At 42.4% G+C, this 17148-nt stretch overlaps 1 protein-coding gene across 1 annotated transcript in view; it reads right to left on the bottom strand.

The window, feature by feature from the left end:
- The window catches only part of LOC111870724, a 49140-nt gene that overhangs the window by 10249 nt on the left and 21743 nt on the right, over positions 1-17148 (bottom strand). The window contains exons 4-5 of the mRNA XM_023863229.2: positions 15655-15792; positions 4319-4602 (exon numbers count right to left, since the gene is read on the bottom strand). Of these exons, the coding sequence (XP_023718997.1) occupies positions 4319-4602; positions 15655-15792 (422 nt within the window). The remainder of the gene's footprint in view (positions 1-4318; positions 4603-15654; positions 15793-17148) is intronic.

The following is a 17148-nucleotide window of genomic DNA, read 5'->3' as shown; positions in this document are numbered from 1 at the left end:
CGTGGCGGGTTATGTTATCATGATGTCAAAGGGAGCTGTGTCTTGGAAGTCCAAGAAACAAGACATTGTAGCCACATCTACCAACGAAGCTGAGTATATAGCATTATATGAGTGTAGCAAGGAAGTTATTTGGATGAGAGAGTTTCTGTCAGAAATTAATGTAGCAGTATCTACTCCTAGTATAATCTTTGGAGACAATTTACAGGCAAATGATATGTGCACAAAGAATAAGATTACTGAACTCAACAAGCATTCACNAAGCATTTTAGAATGCGGCAACATAAGATTAGAGAATATGTTAATGATGGAGATATTAGTATCCAGTATGTAGATTCAAGCACTAATTGTGCTGATATGCTGACTAAAGCTACTAATGGTCCAAAGATAAATGAGCTGTCTTTAAAGATAGGTTTGAAATTCGGTGTGGAATTGTAAACTTGTTTTACTTTTGGTTATTGTAATTATAGATTTTGACTGTAAAATATGTCCAGCAAGGGGAGGTGTTGTAATACTATAGTTCTAGTGTTGGCCATATTTATCATGTGATATATATTGTTCATAAGTTGGTACCACACCCACTGCTGCTTCTTTTGTTAATGTACCTTTGGTATCTTGTAATGTTTGTGAATGAAGTTAGTCTCCAGTAAACGTTAGATTTGGACGAAGGCGTTTTATTTCTTATCCGTTTTTACCTTGATGATCCAATGTGATTTCACAAAGGAAACAACACACAGTGCTACAACTGCCAAAACTTTGGCCATGTCTGAACCAACTTTAAGCAACTCCCTAAATGTTTGTGGTGCGGTGATGATCACCTTCATATGGAATGCCCAAAACAAACATAAGGAAACTCCATGGCCTGTAGTCCGCAAGTGAACTATACCGACCGAGCGACCGTCGTTTTTCGGCGAAGTTAGTGCCAACTTTTGCGGATAGAGGGTGTCACATGTTCAGTGCAATGGTTCCCCGTGGCCCTTGATCTCGGTTTTCTGTGAACCACTATTTCCTCAATTATACTCATGAGGTTGAGTGGACTCCATTCCAGACCCAGTATTTCTCAGAAAATCTGGTAGCACAAGGGAATTGAACCTGAGACCTGTGGACCTGTAGCCAGGAATTCTGACCACTAGACCACAGAGGCAGTCTATACGGAGCAGCTGCAATTGTGCCTTAGCAGAAGGAGAGAAACCTTGAGCCAAGTATTGGCTCTGGTATGATGTCTTGGGCTTCCAGCCCCTTGATCGAGGTTCTGGTATGATGTCTTGGGCTTCCAGCCCCTTGATCGAGGTTCTTAAACTTATCCCCCACCCCCTTCCCATGCGGGACTGGGTCACGTGTTGTTGCCCTCTCCCCTCGTTTCTACCCCTGGGAGCCTTGCTTGGAAGTTAATTCGAGTTCGGAGGACAGTTCTGGTTATGGATCCATAGGGCCTTGCTCGCGGCGCCAAGCCAGCCGGAGTGATTGTCAAATTCCTGTTCGGCTGGGAGTCCAAAATTGGTTTCGGCAAGTAGTGGGCTGGTTCGCGGCCAGCGAGATCGCCCGTCGTTGGGTTTGTACGAGTAGTGCGGCGGCGACTCGTACCAGTTTAGTTAAACCTGTGTTTATAATTTATATTGTGTATTTAGTTTAGACTCAGCCTGTGGCCTGGCTAGAAAGTAGTAGTTATGTTTTCATGCAACCAAGGAAAATTGTTGCGCCAGTAAATATGGGCCATTCTGCCCGAATTAGATGCCGCTGTGTGTGAGCATGTAAATGTGTAATTAGTTGAGTTGTTCTGTTTTAATTTCTTGGGCTCGTGCGCTGTAACAACGATGAATTCTTGTCTTTGGTTATGTGTTAGTTGTGTTTATTAAATTTTGTTATTATATTGATTGCCATCATTTTTAACTAGATTTACCTCGCTGCTAGCTTGGATCCCTTACTCTAACTTAGGGAGCGTGCGAGCACAGCACGAGAGCCGTATGACGGAGCACCGTTTCCCCCTCCGATTGAGGAAGGGTAGACAGAGCCGAAAGGTGCCAGAGAGAAACGGTGCTGTGGTAGCAGACCGTAAGACGGTACATATGGTACAAGTGGTAGTAGGCGGTACAAACGGCACAAGTGGTAGCAGAGCGTAGACGGCACAACCTCACCCCGTATCATATCGAGGCTGCAGTCACGCGAAAGGATATCTGCAAAGGAGAAGAGCACAACAAGCTCCAAAGGAATGCTCTTGGAGGAGATTCTTCTCCTGTACAGCAATATTTGACGCAAAAGGAAGTTCAGAGAACATGTCTGTCACTACAGACCCCCAGGTCGACTAACAGTGACACATTAAAAATCACCACTCTAGTGCATTAGATTATCATAAGGCTCGGTGAAGCGGTGTCAGAAAAAGAGAAAATAATGGTCCTTACAAAAATGGTTCAAATTAATAACAAAATGGCTTCTAGAATTCATAGGCCTCTCCAGGTCATAGCATTTAATGCAAATGGTATTTGGAGTCAGCGCTATGAGCTGAATAAACAGCTGCAATACTTACATATAGATGTGGCTCTGGTCTCAGAAACACATCTCGAACTCTATGAGAGGTTCTTTATTCCAAATTATCACTTTAATCAGACTGACCACTTGCGGGAAAAAAAATACATTCTCCATAACCGTGTAGACCTGTGCTACATGTGCAATATGTAGGTGTACACTTGACAATGGCAAAGCCTATTCATGACAGACAACCCCATCCTCTCGTCAGAGATATTACATAAGAACTACAACCACAGGGGTTCTGCTGCAAAAGAAAAAAACAATCTCTAATCCCTCAAGGAACTTGGCACCAAGACAAAATGGTTTGCGGTAATCCGCCAGTCACAGGGTAGTAACCCTGACTCTGAGTTCGCCAGTCAGAAGTTGACATTTGGATGTCGGAGGTCAGGGGTGGTGGTTACCAGTATACGCAACTGATGCAGTACTGATATGTAGTGTGTCCAGATTAGTTAAAGTGTTTCAACTTTGTTTAATTATGAATTATAAGCGTTTAATAAATCAAATTATCAATCAAATTCCAGTGTATAATCACTAACACGTGACAATATGTTTACATAGTGCATAGAGGGAGATTACTACAAGTTAATCTTCTAATCTGCCAAGTAATTCACGCAGATCCGATGCTAGAGAATAGTTATTTAGTTAGTTGGTTAGTTAGTTATTGGAGAGGGTGGGTTTCCCCATGCACTTAGACCAGTATTGGTCCATTGTGCTTCCCTCTATGATATTCTACCAGTCCCTATACCCTACCGATATTGGTGCGTACCATCAGTCCCAACCGAGCCAGCGAGTTCGGCCTCTACTGGCTTAGCGGTGTCTATAATGCTTCCCCCATCTATCAGAGGCCTTAGAGACTATTGTTGGGCGGGAAACGTCCTGGAATTTGGCTCAGTGATCTCCTTTGGAGATATGAGGTTCTTTTACGTGCCATAAAGTTACGACACGGGACACACGGCTTAAAGTCCCTCCCGGAGGACTTGTTCCCTGAATTTTTCGGCCCTTAAAAATTCGACGACCTCCGACTGGTATTTGAACCCGTGTACTACGAGTCATGAGGTGGGAATGTTACCTCTAGACTACAGAGGCCGCTATGCTAGAGAATAAGTATGGCTGCATGCGAAATTATAAGATGAACTCAATAAAAGTGCCTTGCTTCATTAATTTTGTGATAAGATCTAGTATTTAGTTACAATGTACATTTGTAGATAACTCTTCAGACAAGATGACGTGATTATTAACATTTTAGCTTGACCCTTATTTTAACAGATACAAAACTGCAAGATCAGAAAATTTAGTTCTTACATAACTACATTCAGAGTTAAAAATCAATTTTAATTATTTAATAAAATTCATTAATGTATGTCGGAGCCGGTCACGGTAGCCGAGCGGTCTAAGGCACGTACTGTGTTCGCTCGGAACCCAGGATTGTGGGTTCGAATCCCACACAAGGCATGGATATTTGGTGTGTGTGTGTATGCATTTATTCTGTGTGTGTGTGTGTTTAGGCAGAGCCTTTGTGATGAGCTGATCACCTGTTCAAGGAGTCCTACCATCTGTATAATTGAGCAATGAAACTGAGAAATCAACCCTATGCTTCAAAGTGAGACAGAAGATGAAGGGAAAAAATGTATGTCGCAAATTACTGTACCACTAAATAACCCATCTGGATTCAAATTACTGTTACATATACCAGGAGCATAACATCGTTTTATGTTGAATATTTCTGGATGTAGTCTTCATGTTCACAAGTAACAGTGGTTTCACATTCTTACTCAGATTTTCTATTCATACTTACTTTGTTCGCTTCTACTTGTTCACTACATATAGTTCTTGTGTCACCATCTTTATTGACACCTCTAGGACATTTTCTGATTACAGACTTGTAACCAGAACTCTTCCATCCTCCTAATATAATCCAGTAACACGGCGAGCTGAATGGATCCTTACTCTCACACGCCACAATACCTGCATCGCGTTCTGCTGTCACTGACACTGTCACCTCCCAATTATCATTCAGAAGGGACACACTGTTGTGGTCATAAAAAATGGTCTTTCCATTGGTTTCAATGACCGGTATGTCTGCAACAAAATGAAACGTGTTTATTAATTACTTTCATTTTGTGTTGCGAAGCTCAACCATGCCTTCATTTTGTGCTAATCCTAATATATGGAGCATCGCTTCAGGCCCAAAGCAAAACCTTCCCAAAATGCTGCTATGCACAACGGTATCCCCACCTCTGCATGCTGAAGCCAGACATGTAATCGTTTTTGTTGGTTGGCTTATTTAATTATTAAAAAACAGACAAAATAAAACTAATTGACTTTACACAAACTGCTAATGCAAAGTAAACAGTACAAAATCTTGCTGCAAGATTTAAGATTTAAAATACGGAGTTACTACAAATGATTCATTCCATTTCAGAGCACTATATTTTCCGAAGTATTGTTAGAAATGTTAGGCTAACTGTAGTCATGTGTCTGATTGCACTTGTACGTGTATGTACTTGCTGTCCCTGAACATACCGCAAAATTGCTATGCAGTTACTCATAGTGTGGCTGTGTGTTGCACTCTGATATAGCTCTCATACCCTTCTTTCTAGAACTGTGTTTACCTGCCCACGTCACTGGCAACGAACATTTTCAGAAACTTGGACTCAACTCGTCTTTTCTTTGTCAATCTAATTGGCTGCATGAGGAGGTCTGACGTTTCCAAGGACCCAAACAAAATTCTCTCACAGCAGTCTGTGTGCACTGTCTTCATCTTCAGAACAAATCACGGAGAGACAGCATAATGTTATAAGGTTTAATGTTGTGGTAAAATTACAAGTATTTGGATATTTTTAATAGTTATGTGGTGAAAATCTGAACAATATAACACATAAAACCAGCAGGAACTTCAGGAATGCATAGGGAGAATATCTGAAAAGACAAAAACTGATGAGCTTGCAATAATAGTAACTGACTCGCTCACTCATGGAGCTGAGCCCTTCTTGAGAAGCTGCTACATTCAGTCATATGTCTTCTACTCAGGCTGATAACAATTCTCATAAATTGCGGTTGCGTTGCAGTTGCCAGTTTCCTTTGTGTGCCCTCACCCTAAGGGCAACTGCATTGCTGTTTCCTCAGTTTGCACTCAATTCAATTGTACGCGTTCAACTGTCTGATAACATTTTTCGTAAACTGCGGTTGCGTTGCTGTTGCCATTTTCCTTGGTGTGCCCTCGCCCTGAGACCTGATTCTCGCAACGCCAACATCACAACCCCAGGGGTTTCCTTGTCAGTGTTCCCAGAATGATAAAATCTATCGCCTCTGCTGGGCTATCGGTAGGCAGTGGACACAGACTCATATTTTTCTTAGGTCTGGACGAAAGATTCAATGTGAGAAATAAGATAAATTAATGTAATTAAGGAGGGGAACAACGTGGAAAGTGGTTAATTAAAGTTTTGAAGAAAAGAAATATGAATAATATTGAGCTGTATCTAAGGAAAACTAGATGTGCTTGTGAACCGGATTTAGTTGGGGAACTCTCCTAATGGCGGACTTTTGTAATTGGACTGTTCATTTGTCGGGATCTATGTATTATTAGGGGCATGTCGCACAACTAACTCAATAGAATCGAGTCCTTCTTGAGAAGCTCACAGTCTATCAGGTAGCTAACAACCACTACCGTGTTCACAACATCCTGCCACTGGATTCATGCTGAGTCAAGTGAATCGAATAATCACCCTCATATGCTAATATTTCCAGATCTTTTTTTCATTTCATGCATTCTGTTGTGTTACAATATACAACTTCTTTATCACAACCGTCACAACACAACTAATATCAAAACTAGGCACTGATCTTGATATTAGTTGTGTTGTGACGGTTGTAATAAAGAAGTTGTATTTCCAGATCTGTTTTAATAATATCAAACTTCTCTAGTCCTTTCTTTCCTTCTGGTTTCCTAATTAATATTTTGTGTTTATTTCTTATTGCCCTAATTTGATGAAAGACATACATTACCGAGTTGTTCAGGTTGAAAAGCTATAGACATTACATTTATACAATGAATCCTTCTGGTCGATCTGTGTTGCCACTATGGAGCTAGAAGCCAATGATTCAGAGACTGTTTCCATCTCTGACATAGGAGCTTGTATGCTGTGTGTGTGTGTGTGTGTGGGGGGGGGTTGTTGAGAGAGAGAGAGAGAGGGAGAGAAATTATAGTAGAAGAGTAGTTAGTTATTTAGAGAGGGTGGGTTTTCCCCATGCACCGCGACCAGTTTGATCTATTGTGCTTCCCTCTATGATATTCTACCAGTCTCTATACCCTACCGATAAATGGTGCGTACCATCAGTCCCGCCAAGCAAGCGAGTTCGGCCACTTGCTTATTTTTTTTTTATTGTGAGGTATAAGAATTTGGCATGGGCTGGAGGGTCCATTCTGCCAATTACAAGCTTAAGTTAGAATTTGTAACATGCTTACAAGTAGGTTCAGAGTTAAAGCATATTTACATTAAGTTTACAAGTAGGCTTAATATGAAACAGGTTTATAGCATGCTGATGAGTANTTGAGTCTATGGAGGTGGGTTTTCAGGCAGTAGTGCCCGGCTCGAAGTCTGTTGAGCGTGACGATGGGCTTCCGGTGGAGCTTAATCTTGTTGAACCAGGGGTAAGGTACATCAGCGAAGTAATTATCGAAGTAATATTTTCCTTTGTGTGCTCCCGATGAGTAGCCCCATGCGTAAAAATCCTTTAACATTTTCTGTTTCCAACAGGCTCTAAGGTCGGTCCAGGGTAATAATAGTTGGGAGTCTATGCCTTTGTAAACACTCTTTTGCCACCATGTCGGCCCGTTCGTTGTGGGTGATTCCAATGTGGGCAGGTATCCAGTAGAAGTGAACGATTTTACCCGTTTCTTGAAGCATGAGGAGTTGCTCTTTAATGGTAAGTATTAGATGACTACATTGTTTCAGTGGGGAGCCAGAATGTAGGGCTTCTAAAACACTTTTGGAGTCTGAGAAAAGACTGAAGTGTGTGTTCGGACTCTGTTTTATCATTTCTAGCGTCGATATAATAGCCATAGCTTCCGCTGTGAAGACTGAGGCATACTTGGATGTTCTATATAGGTTCGCCGTGGAGTTTGTAGAAGTCACGGAGGCAAAACCTACAAAACGGCAACCTTCCGTTTTGGATCCATCTGTGAAAAAACAACGGTTGGAACCTTCGAGTTCCTTAACCAGCGAGTCGATCATGGCCTTCCCTTGTGGTGATGAGCTGGCAGCTAGGCCCTCGGCAAATGAGACCCGGGCCTGATGAAAGGAAGTCTTGTAGGGGTAACTGTATATCAGGGGTTTATCGGAGTGGGCAATAAGGTGATGCAGAGGTTCAATTTCCTTGTAGCACGTGAGAATTAGGGGCTCTTGTCCAGTGTGTATCCTGGTGGGATGCATCCTAGTGTCTGCAAGTTGTGATATACGGGCCAGTAGCGGATGATTTGAGAGGGTGTAGATTCTGGAGATGTAGTTGTCACAGAGTAGTTTAAATCTCATGTCCAGGGGTGGAATCCGTGCTTCTGCCTGGGTTACATTTGTGGGTGTGGATGCCATATATCCCATAGCTAGCCGAAGGGCTTTACATTGTATACGTTCCATGGAGGTGGTTTCTGTGGCATTTAACGGAGTGAAAAGATGCGAACCATACTCAATTCGAGACCTCACTAGCGCAATATATAGGCGTAGTAGGATAGATGGGTCGGCTCCTATCCATGTTGAACGCAAATAGCTGATAATAGTCAATGGTTTGATACATTTGGATCTGATGTAGAGGAGGTGTTGTTTCCAATTAAGCGATGATTCGAATAATATTCCCAGAAATTTCACCACTGGCACTGATCTGCATGCGGCGTTGCCTATAGTTACTTCCCAGCGGGCAGCTCTTATGGTTCTATTTTTACTGAAGAGGCAATATTGACACTTGTCGGGGGCCAGTTTTAGCCCGCTGTTCTCTAGAAAGACGTTCATTGTACCAATGTCTTGTGTGAGCTTAGTGGAAATGATTTTGGGATCCTTGTCAGAATAGTAGAGGGCGATGTCATCAGCAAACTGGAGTACGGTGCAGGGGCCTTGCATGCTCGCGTTGAGGGGCGTCATGTAGAGGGCAAAGAGAATCGGGCTGAGAACACTACCTTGAGGTAGCCCCCGATACGCCGTTCGTACAACATCCAGGTTGTCGTATCGGAGGTAGAGGAATCTTTCTGAAACTAAATTGTAGATGAAAGCTAAAAAGTGGCGAGGGAGGTTTGTGAGTTTCAGTCTTTCGATGAGGACGTCGGCCAATACGTTGTCAAAAGCACTTTGGATATCAAGAAATACGGCACCCAGGTGTCGATTCAGGTCGAACGCATTGATTATGTCCAGGTAAAGCACAGTGGCATTATCCAGGCATGATTTGTTCTTACGGAAACCGAATTGTAGGGGGGGTAGTAGGTGGTTGTATTCCAACCACCAGTTTAATCTCATGTTGATCATTTTTTCCATGATTTTGAGAAGGCAAGCAGCCAACGAAATGGGTCTGACTTTTCCTTTATCGGGTTTAGGGATGAAGAAGATGGAATACTCTTTCCATTCAGTTGGAAAGGATTCAGTCAAATAGATGTCATTATAGAGTCTTAGAAGCAGGGGTTTGACCGTGTCTGGGAGAGAGCGAATGAATAAGTAGTCAATTCCATCAAGGCCAGGGGATGACTTAGGGTTAGTACTTAGGATGGCTGCTTCTAATTCTTCCTTAGTAAAGGGGTGGTCCATGAATGGGTCTTCATAGTCGTTTTTCAAACATGGCGGTTGTACTGGGGCCCAAGGGGGGCACAGTGATTCTATTGCTGTTTCAATGGTGTGAATCCTCTGCACGTTGTATTCATTCGACTGAGGGGTAGTGTTCCAGGCGCGCTTCAGTCCAGCTAGTTTCCTCCATATGTAAGATTGATTAGTGAAGCGGTTGAGGGAACAACAGAAGTTCCGATAGTAGTCCCGTTTGATTCTGCGTATGTCAGATCTCGTCTTAGCTTCGATTTTCTTGTATTGGAGAAAATTGTCTCTCGATGGGTACTGCTGGAGTCGTAGGAGTGCTCCTTTTCTAAGCCGAATAAGTCGGTTGCAGTCTTCGTTCCAAAATGGTGCTGGGTTAGGGCGTTTGTGAGATTTTTGATTGTTAGCAAGGTTGGAATTCTGTTTGTGGTTTCTCGTGTTGTGGTATTTTCTCCCTGGTGTGGCCTCCATGACCGCGGAGGTTATAGTAGCTGCAAAGGTGGAGTACTTAACCTGGGTGTCGGTATCTGGGTGTAAGATAGTTTCTTCGATGGCATCTAAGTTGCAGGAGATGTTGGAGATGGCCTGTTGCCAATTTGTCTTAAGAGTATATATTTTGTGCGGTGCCCGGTGAATGATCCTGGGATTGGCTTTGTTGTGGAGTTCTAGTGTGATAGGGTAATGGTCACTACCCCATGAGTCCTTCCCAACGCACCAGTTGTACGCTGGGTAGGATCGGCTGTCTGTTATTGAGATATCTATAGCCGATTCCGTATTAAATTGTCTTGAGCGGAAGGTTGTATCTCCTTGGTTGATGACACAATTATCAGTACTTTCTATGGCGCGAAAAAGTTTATCTCCCTCAGAGCAAGCGCGAGGGCTGCCCCAGAGGGGGTGGTGGGCATTAAAATCCCCTGCTAATAGAAACCTATCGTGGAATTGGTTTAGGAAGCGCAGCCATTTATCGTTCGAAATGTGTTTATCGGGGGGCCTGTATCCAGTTGCCAATAGTAGCTTTCCCTCTACTAAGTGCAGGGTCAATGCGCATAGTTCAATGCTCCCGTCGCAGTCGTATAGGGCAGGTCGTTTCTCATATTTGAGAAAATTGTTAATGAAGATGGCAGTACCTCCTCCAGCACGATGCGTTCTGTCTTTGCGAATAACGTCGAATCCTTTTATATAGACTTTGTCCGTTTGTGTCAGCCAGGTTTCGTTTAATAGAATGATGTCAAACTGTTGTGCTCTAAATTGAAGTTCATGTAGCTTGTTTTTGAGACTTTGGCAATTCCATTGAAGTATTCGGAGCACGTTGGGGTTCTTGTCCATTTGAGAACTGAATATGTAAGTCGATTGCTTTCCAGATTCTATTCCATAGAGCATTCGAGTTCGGGTCTGCTTTTAAGATCGATTCCAGTCTTTGTAGGTGAACAGAATGGATGTTGCTCATTGGCGAGTTGGTCTCAGCGAGGTAAGGAGTCGTGTGCGAAATACGGTCCTTGGCCGGCCGAGCTTGCACGGCTTCACTGTATTTGCGATTTTTCTGTTCAGGGGGCAAAGGGAATTTACTTGGAGTAGGAGAATGTCGCAATGGTGGGAAGTTGCTGAAAGTTATAGATGGTGAGTGGAACAAGGAATTATGTTGCATGTTGGAGAATTGTTTTTGTGCTATTGCAAAGGGTACATTTTCATGAGCCATAATTCTACAGATTTCTTTGGATTCCCTAAATTTGGGACATTGTCTGTTGAGGGTAGGATGGTCACCTTTGCAGTTAATGCACATCGGGGTTGTCGCACATGTTTCGCTTTCTGGGTGCTTGTCGTGGGCACAAGTCAGGCATTTCTCAATTGCTTTGCAAACTTTACTAATATGGCCGAATCTGCCGCATTTAAAGCACTGTCGAACCTGTGGGATGAAGGGTTCCAAGTCCAGTCTCGTTCGCCAAATATAAACGAATTTTGGTAATTGTGTACTTCTTACAACAACACTGACAGTGTGGGTGTCGGCCCATTCAGTGTGTCCATCCTTCTGTATTCGTCGCTTTAACCTGGATACTTCTGATACTTTCAGTCCGGGATTTGATTTGTTAAGTTCTTCCTTAATTTCCGCAACAGAGCAGTCTAGGGGGATGCCTCTAATGATGCCTTTCCTAAAAACTTTCATCCAAGGCAACCAAATCATCAAACCGTGTTGTTTCGGGTAGGGGGAGGTTAAAGCGTAGTTAGCAGTGTCTCGTGTATTGAAAGTGATTTCCCACGTGTTTCTCGTAAGAGGGGTCACTAGATCGTATTTTACGATAGATTTCTCTAGCATTCGACATACTTCGAGTGCCATTAGCGGTCTGGTATTATTTTCACGGTTTCCTCTGAGGTGGAGGACAAAGGGCCCTGCATCCTCTTGGGTGAAGGTGAGGGCTGCGGTTGCGTTATCGAAGCTGTTACCTGTTGTCGTGGCCGGCGGCGCAGCGATGTTGTCTGTAGTGGGCGGTTGTGGGTTTCCAACTGTCCGTTTCTTGTTTGATAGGACATCACTTGGTGGGCTCCTACTGCGTCGTCTCGGCTTTGTCTTCACCATCGTAGTTGCATCATAGTCCATCAAGTTTACGTCTTTATCCGGACCACTCATCTAGGGTAGGCCCTGGGCCGCAGAGCGACAAGTAGAGGTTATGTTTTTGCTATAACTGTGTGTTGGATGTATTCACTCTGATTAACGATTTACGACACAAATATAACAGTAAACCAATGACCACGTCACTTAAAACGTCGAACCGTAAAAACAATTCGCAGTGTAGAAGTTTCGTTCGGAGCTAACAATTTCGTTCACTCAGCTCTTGCACTCAATCCAAGTGTATGTTTTCGGCCACTTGCTTAGCGGTGTCTATAATGCTTCCCCATCTATCAGAGGCCTTAGAGACTATTGTTGTGCGGGAAACGTCCTGGAATTTGGCTCAGTGATCCCTTTTGGGGATATGAGGTTCTTTTACGTGCCGTAAAGTTACGACACGGGACACACAGCTTAAAGTCCCTCCCGGAGGACTTGTTCCCTGAATTTTTCCGCCCTTAAAAATTCGACGACCTCCGCCGGGTATTTGAACCCGCGTACCACGAGTTATAAGGTGGGAACGTTACCTCTAGACTACGGAGGCCGCTTAGTAGAAGAGTAAGTGAAAGCCATAAGTCCTGGGAATCTGAGGGATTCTGTATTTTGTGGAGGGATAAAGAACATTGTTTAGAGAGAATTTTCCCAAGCTTCGCCCGCTCGTCTTTCTGATAAGAGTACAGTGAAAGTGAAGACGTTAGATTGGTTACAAATAGTGGCTTGAAGCAGAGACCACCGGATTTTGATTTTCTGATTTAATATCAACTGCATAATTGAAAAAAAAATAGTCGCTTTGAAAGCAATGGAGCCTAATTTTTATAAATCTATGTCGACAAGACTGCATGAGAATACCGAAGTAGTAGTTGCATCCACAAGCTATTGCAACACGAATATCCGTTGCTAGGAACAGCTAGGTAAACACGTTGCCAAGAAAAATGTTTTGGCCTAAAACAGAAAAAGGGCTTTCCATTGCTAAGCAATGAGCAGTAAACAAGTTCCGGAAAACAACAGAGGTCCTGTTTTCTATGTGGTCCGTGCCGATCCTATATAAGAATCAGTGAAGACTGTTAATTTATACTTCCTGTGTCTGTGACGTTGATGTGGGCGTGCTCTGATGTATTATGAGGTCGAACATGTTACGTTGGCTATTACTCTCTTTTGTGTGTTCTTGTTCTTCTATCAATTTATTTACATTCATGATGCCTTTTTTTCTTTTTAATCATTTCCATGATTACTGTCATCGGCCCGTACTGATGGTGTTTATTTAGTATGTGTTGGGCAAATGTTGATTCATCCTTGTTTAGTCTTATGTTTCTTATGTGTTCTTTGTATCTTGTTAGATTTCTACCAGTTTGGTCGCTGTATACTTTTTGGCAACTTTGGCATGTTATTTCCTATATCCCACTTTGTTCGTAGGGGTTTATTTCTCGTTTTCATTTATTACTTTACCTATTGTGTTGGCTGTTTGGAAGGCTATCTTTATGTTAGTGTTTTTGAATAGTTTTGTGATTTTTCGTATGTAATTTCCTGTATAAGTAGAAGCGACCCATTTTGTTCTTTTTCGTCTTTATTATCCGGGTTATCCATCTTTCGCTTAAGTCTGTTATATAGATATGTGATGTCTTCCTTTCTATAGCCATTATTTAGTGTTATATTAATAATAGTATTTAATTCTTTGTTTTTAGCATTTTCCTCAAGGGGTAGTGTAAGAAGTCTGTGTATCCAATTTTTATATGCTGGCAATTTTTGTTCTTTAGGGTGGCATGATTTATTATTTATTGTTATGTTTGTCGTTGTGGATTTTCTGTATATTTCCATTTCTATTTGCCCGNAGTAAAATATGGTCGCGAGTCCCAAGGGACTCGGACCCGAGAAAGACTGCGCTGGCAAGAGCCAGCAGCATATACAAAAGACAGTCCCGTCCTCTCGCCAGAGAAGGCGCCCCACAGAAACAAGACCGTAACTGTCAAACGATAATAATTAATATCTGGTCATGAGCCCCATATGGGGCTCGACACCAAGACTTACTGACTGACCGTCAGTCGCAATGTAACTATGACTCTGACTCTGGTCATTCCCCAGTCTCAAATCTGAGAGAGTAAAATATGTTCTCGAGTCTCAAGGGACTCAGACCCGAGAAAGACTACGCTGGCAAGTCCCAGTAGCATGTAAAAAAGACAGACCCGTCCTCGCATCAGAGAGGGCGCCCCCAAAAAAAAACACCGTAACGTTCAACAATAATAAATATCTGGTCATGATCCCCAAACGGGGCTCGACACCAAGACTTACTAACTGACTGACCGTCAATCGCAATATGACTTGGATTTGTTCGAAAGGTTTCGTCAGGAAGACGTTGTTCAAGGCAGTTCAGTAGTTGATGTGTTAACCTTGAGAGTGTTATAATTGTCTCTGTCATAGATACAGAAATCTTGACAGTGCAATAGCGAATTGTAGTTATGACGTGTGAAATTATCCAATAAATCAAGTTATCAAATCCGGAACCCGTTATTTACTGTCATGTTACCAGGATACACGCAACACTGCGTTGCCACCACAGTGCGTACTGCTGAGGAAACAATTGGAAGCACACATGCGTACACGACATGCATTACATTAAACAATGGGGACAGGGTCAGAGTCGGTAACTTACTTCACAGTGACACCGCTGATCCCCCAAGAATAATTCATTGCATATATTCGCTGCGAAAAGTTTAAATCAAATTTAGTTATGGAAGTCCATTATCCTACGAGAGAAAACCCCATTACCTCTGAATCATAAATAAGGCTTTGTAGTTCCTCTACAACGAAGAAGAGTCGTTTCGTATTATTCCACTTTCAACTTGAAATATATTCTGAGCATCTTAAAAAACAGGGGGCATTAAAAATCTGTTGTTTCCTTCCTGAATGATGTTGAGGTGTCGTGGTGATATATCCACAGTTACACTTCAGTAATACATACACGTATCTACTTAGCTCCTCGTGTGCAAATGCCAAACTCACTCTATGTCACGTTCAGTGACCAGCTCGAGCACGCAACAATTCGAGAAACACTTAACAGATATAGATATGTCTCCCACACCTCACCTGAGGAGGGGAACAGGTCCAGTTAGCGAAACGTTGTGTTCTTTTGTGTTTTTAGAATATTTAACAATGGACAAACTCCATAAACCCCAGTAATCCTGGCATAACAGATGATCTTGAATGTTTGCATGAAGAAGTTTTACTATATTTTGTTGATAAATTCCAATCCTGGTGAAATCAGACAACAACAAAACTACATTTAACTAAACAATTTTATTCATTTCTATGTGAATCTCGAGCATTAACTTCTTAATGTTCAACGGAGCAGAGTATGTTCCTGACACAAGTTCCAAGGAAACATGAAACATTTCATGTCTATACACTTACCCATTAGTTCTTAACTTTACGATGTAAATAAAAAAAAATGGCTCCGTCACTCAAGATTTTAATACTATTGGCCTGACTGTATCAAAAGTCATAAACACAAGTACATTATAAATCATACTTTATATAAGAACCTCAGTACGGATTTGTAGGAGACGGCCTCAAACCCGTGCATCCTTGTTCGTGTCCACTTCAATTGCGTTACAGTAAGTATGACAGAATCAAATATTTGCAATCACAAACTGAAAATCTAGGGACAATGTCAGAGTGAGTGCACCGGAATTCTTATGCTACGCCTTCATTTCCAAACTTGGGGAATGGACAGAACATATCTCACGTACATACCATCCCAACGGTAGTCAAACAGTGGAGGGGCAGGTTGCTCCACACTCATTGTTTCTGTCAGGCCTTCCCAGTCTCTGCAACTCTCTGTCTTCGTGAAGCTGCAGTCCAGTTCACTCCTTCCTCCAATAAAATATGAAGCTGAGAAGAGAAACCAAGAGTGGGAATGCAGAGGGTGGTTTTTAATGAACTTGACGAGCTCACGGCTTCGCGCTTCTCCGTGACCGGCGCATAGTCGGCCGCGGAACGCACGCGAATTTTGCGGATGACTCAGCATGCCGATAATATTTGGAACGAAGAGAAATTCTTACCTTTGTATACAAATCACAGGAGGCGTTGCAAGTGCTGTCCCTCTACACGTAAACATTCCGCGCACCAGCGGATGAGGTTCTGATTTACCTTCTGAAGATTCTCTGCAGAAATGTTTGAAATTTATCTAAGAATGTTTTCTTTGGGTCCTTCTTCCGTTCGAGGGTTACTGCTGTAAAGTTTGTCCGTCACACAACACCACAAAAAAGTTACAAGGATCACTTCTGCTCAGTAAGCACTGGACGCTTATGTTTCGTTTTCTTGTCTTCCCGTTGTTCTAAGTTTATTCACCAAATTATGAATTCTTTGCCTGCTGAAACTCTTTCATCGTGAAATTTGCGTCGAAATTTTCGCCGATACTTTGCAGCAGTTCCGTATTTCACAGTAGGTGTCATACAGAAATACATGTTGCTCTAAAGCAGGGGTCAGCAAACTACGGCCCGTGGGCCAACTCCGGCCCGCCGCCGTTTTTTCTGCGGTCCGCGCGCTGAGAATAGATTTTACATTTCCAAACTCTTAAAAATGTCAAAGTGGGATAATATTTCATGAAACAAGATAATTATTATGAGTTTAATATTTCTGCGTCTATGAAGCTTTATTTATAGGAAGAAACCTACGTTTTTTTCGAACATATTGTCTATGGATGATTACGCACTCCAACGGCCGACCTTTAGTTGAGGAGTTGCGAGAATTGCCGTGTGTGGCGCTCCTATAGCTTCCCATTCGCTCGTTCCTTCGTGGCCCCAGCTGTGATGACAAGCAGTGTTACGATTGCCACGTGTATCGCTGTTCTGTGTCGTTTTAATACCAGTGGATATCCATCATGTCGCTGTCGAAACCACAAAAGAAGAGAAAAGTGGACTTGGTATGTCGTGCTTTTAAGGCAGAGTGGAGTGAGAATTATTTTGTTACCGAATTAGATGGTAAAGCATTGTGTTTATTGTGCAGTGATACTATAGCTGTACTAAAAGAGTACAATATACGTCGGCATTACCAGACTAAGCATTCGGCACAGTATTCCCAACTCACAGGGAAGGAACGATCACAAAAATTAGAAACTTTGAAACGGAGTATTTCATTACAACGCAGTTTCTTCACGAAAATGAAAAATGAAAATAAGGCTGCAAGTAAAGTAAGTCTACGAGTAGCTCATTTGTTAGCCAAGGAAGGAAAACCCTTTACTGATGG

This window comes from Cryptotermes secundus, unplaced genomic scaffold (assembly GCF_002891405.2).
Source record: "Cryptotermes secundus unplaced genomic scaffold, Csec_1.0 scaffold161, whole genome shotgun sequence".
NCBI classification, from domain to species: Eukaryota; Metazoa; Arthropoda; class Insecta; order Blattodea; family Kalotermitidae; genus Cryptotermes; species Cryptotermes secundus.
This window is presented reverse-complemented; position numbering and strand designations above follow the sequence as displayed.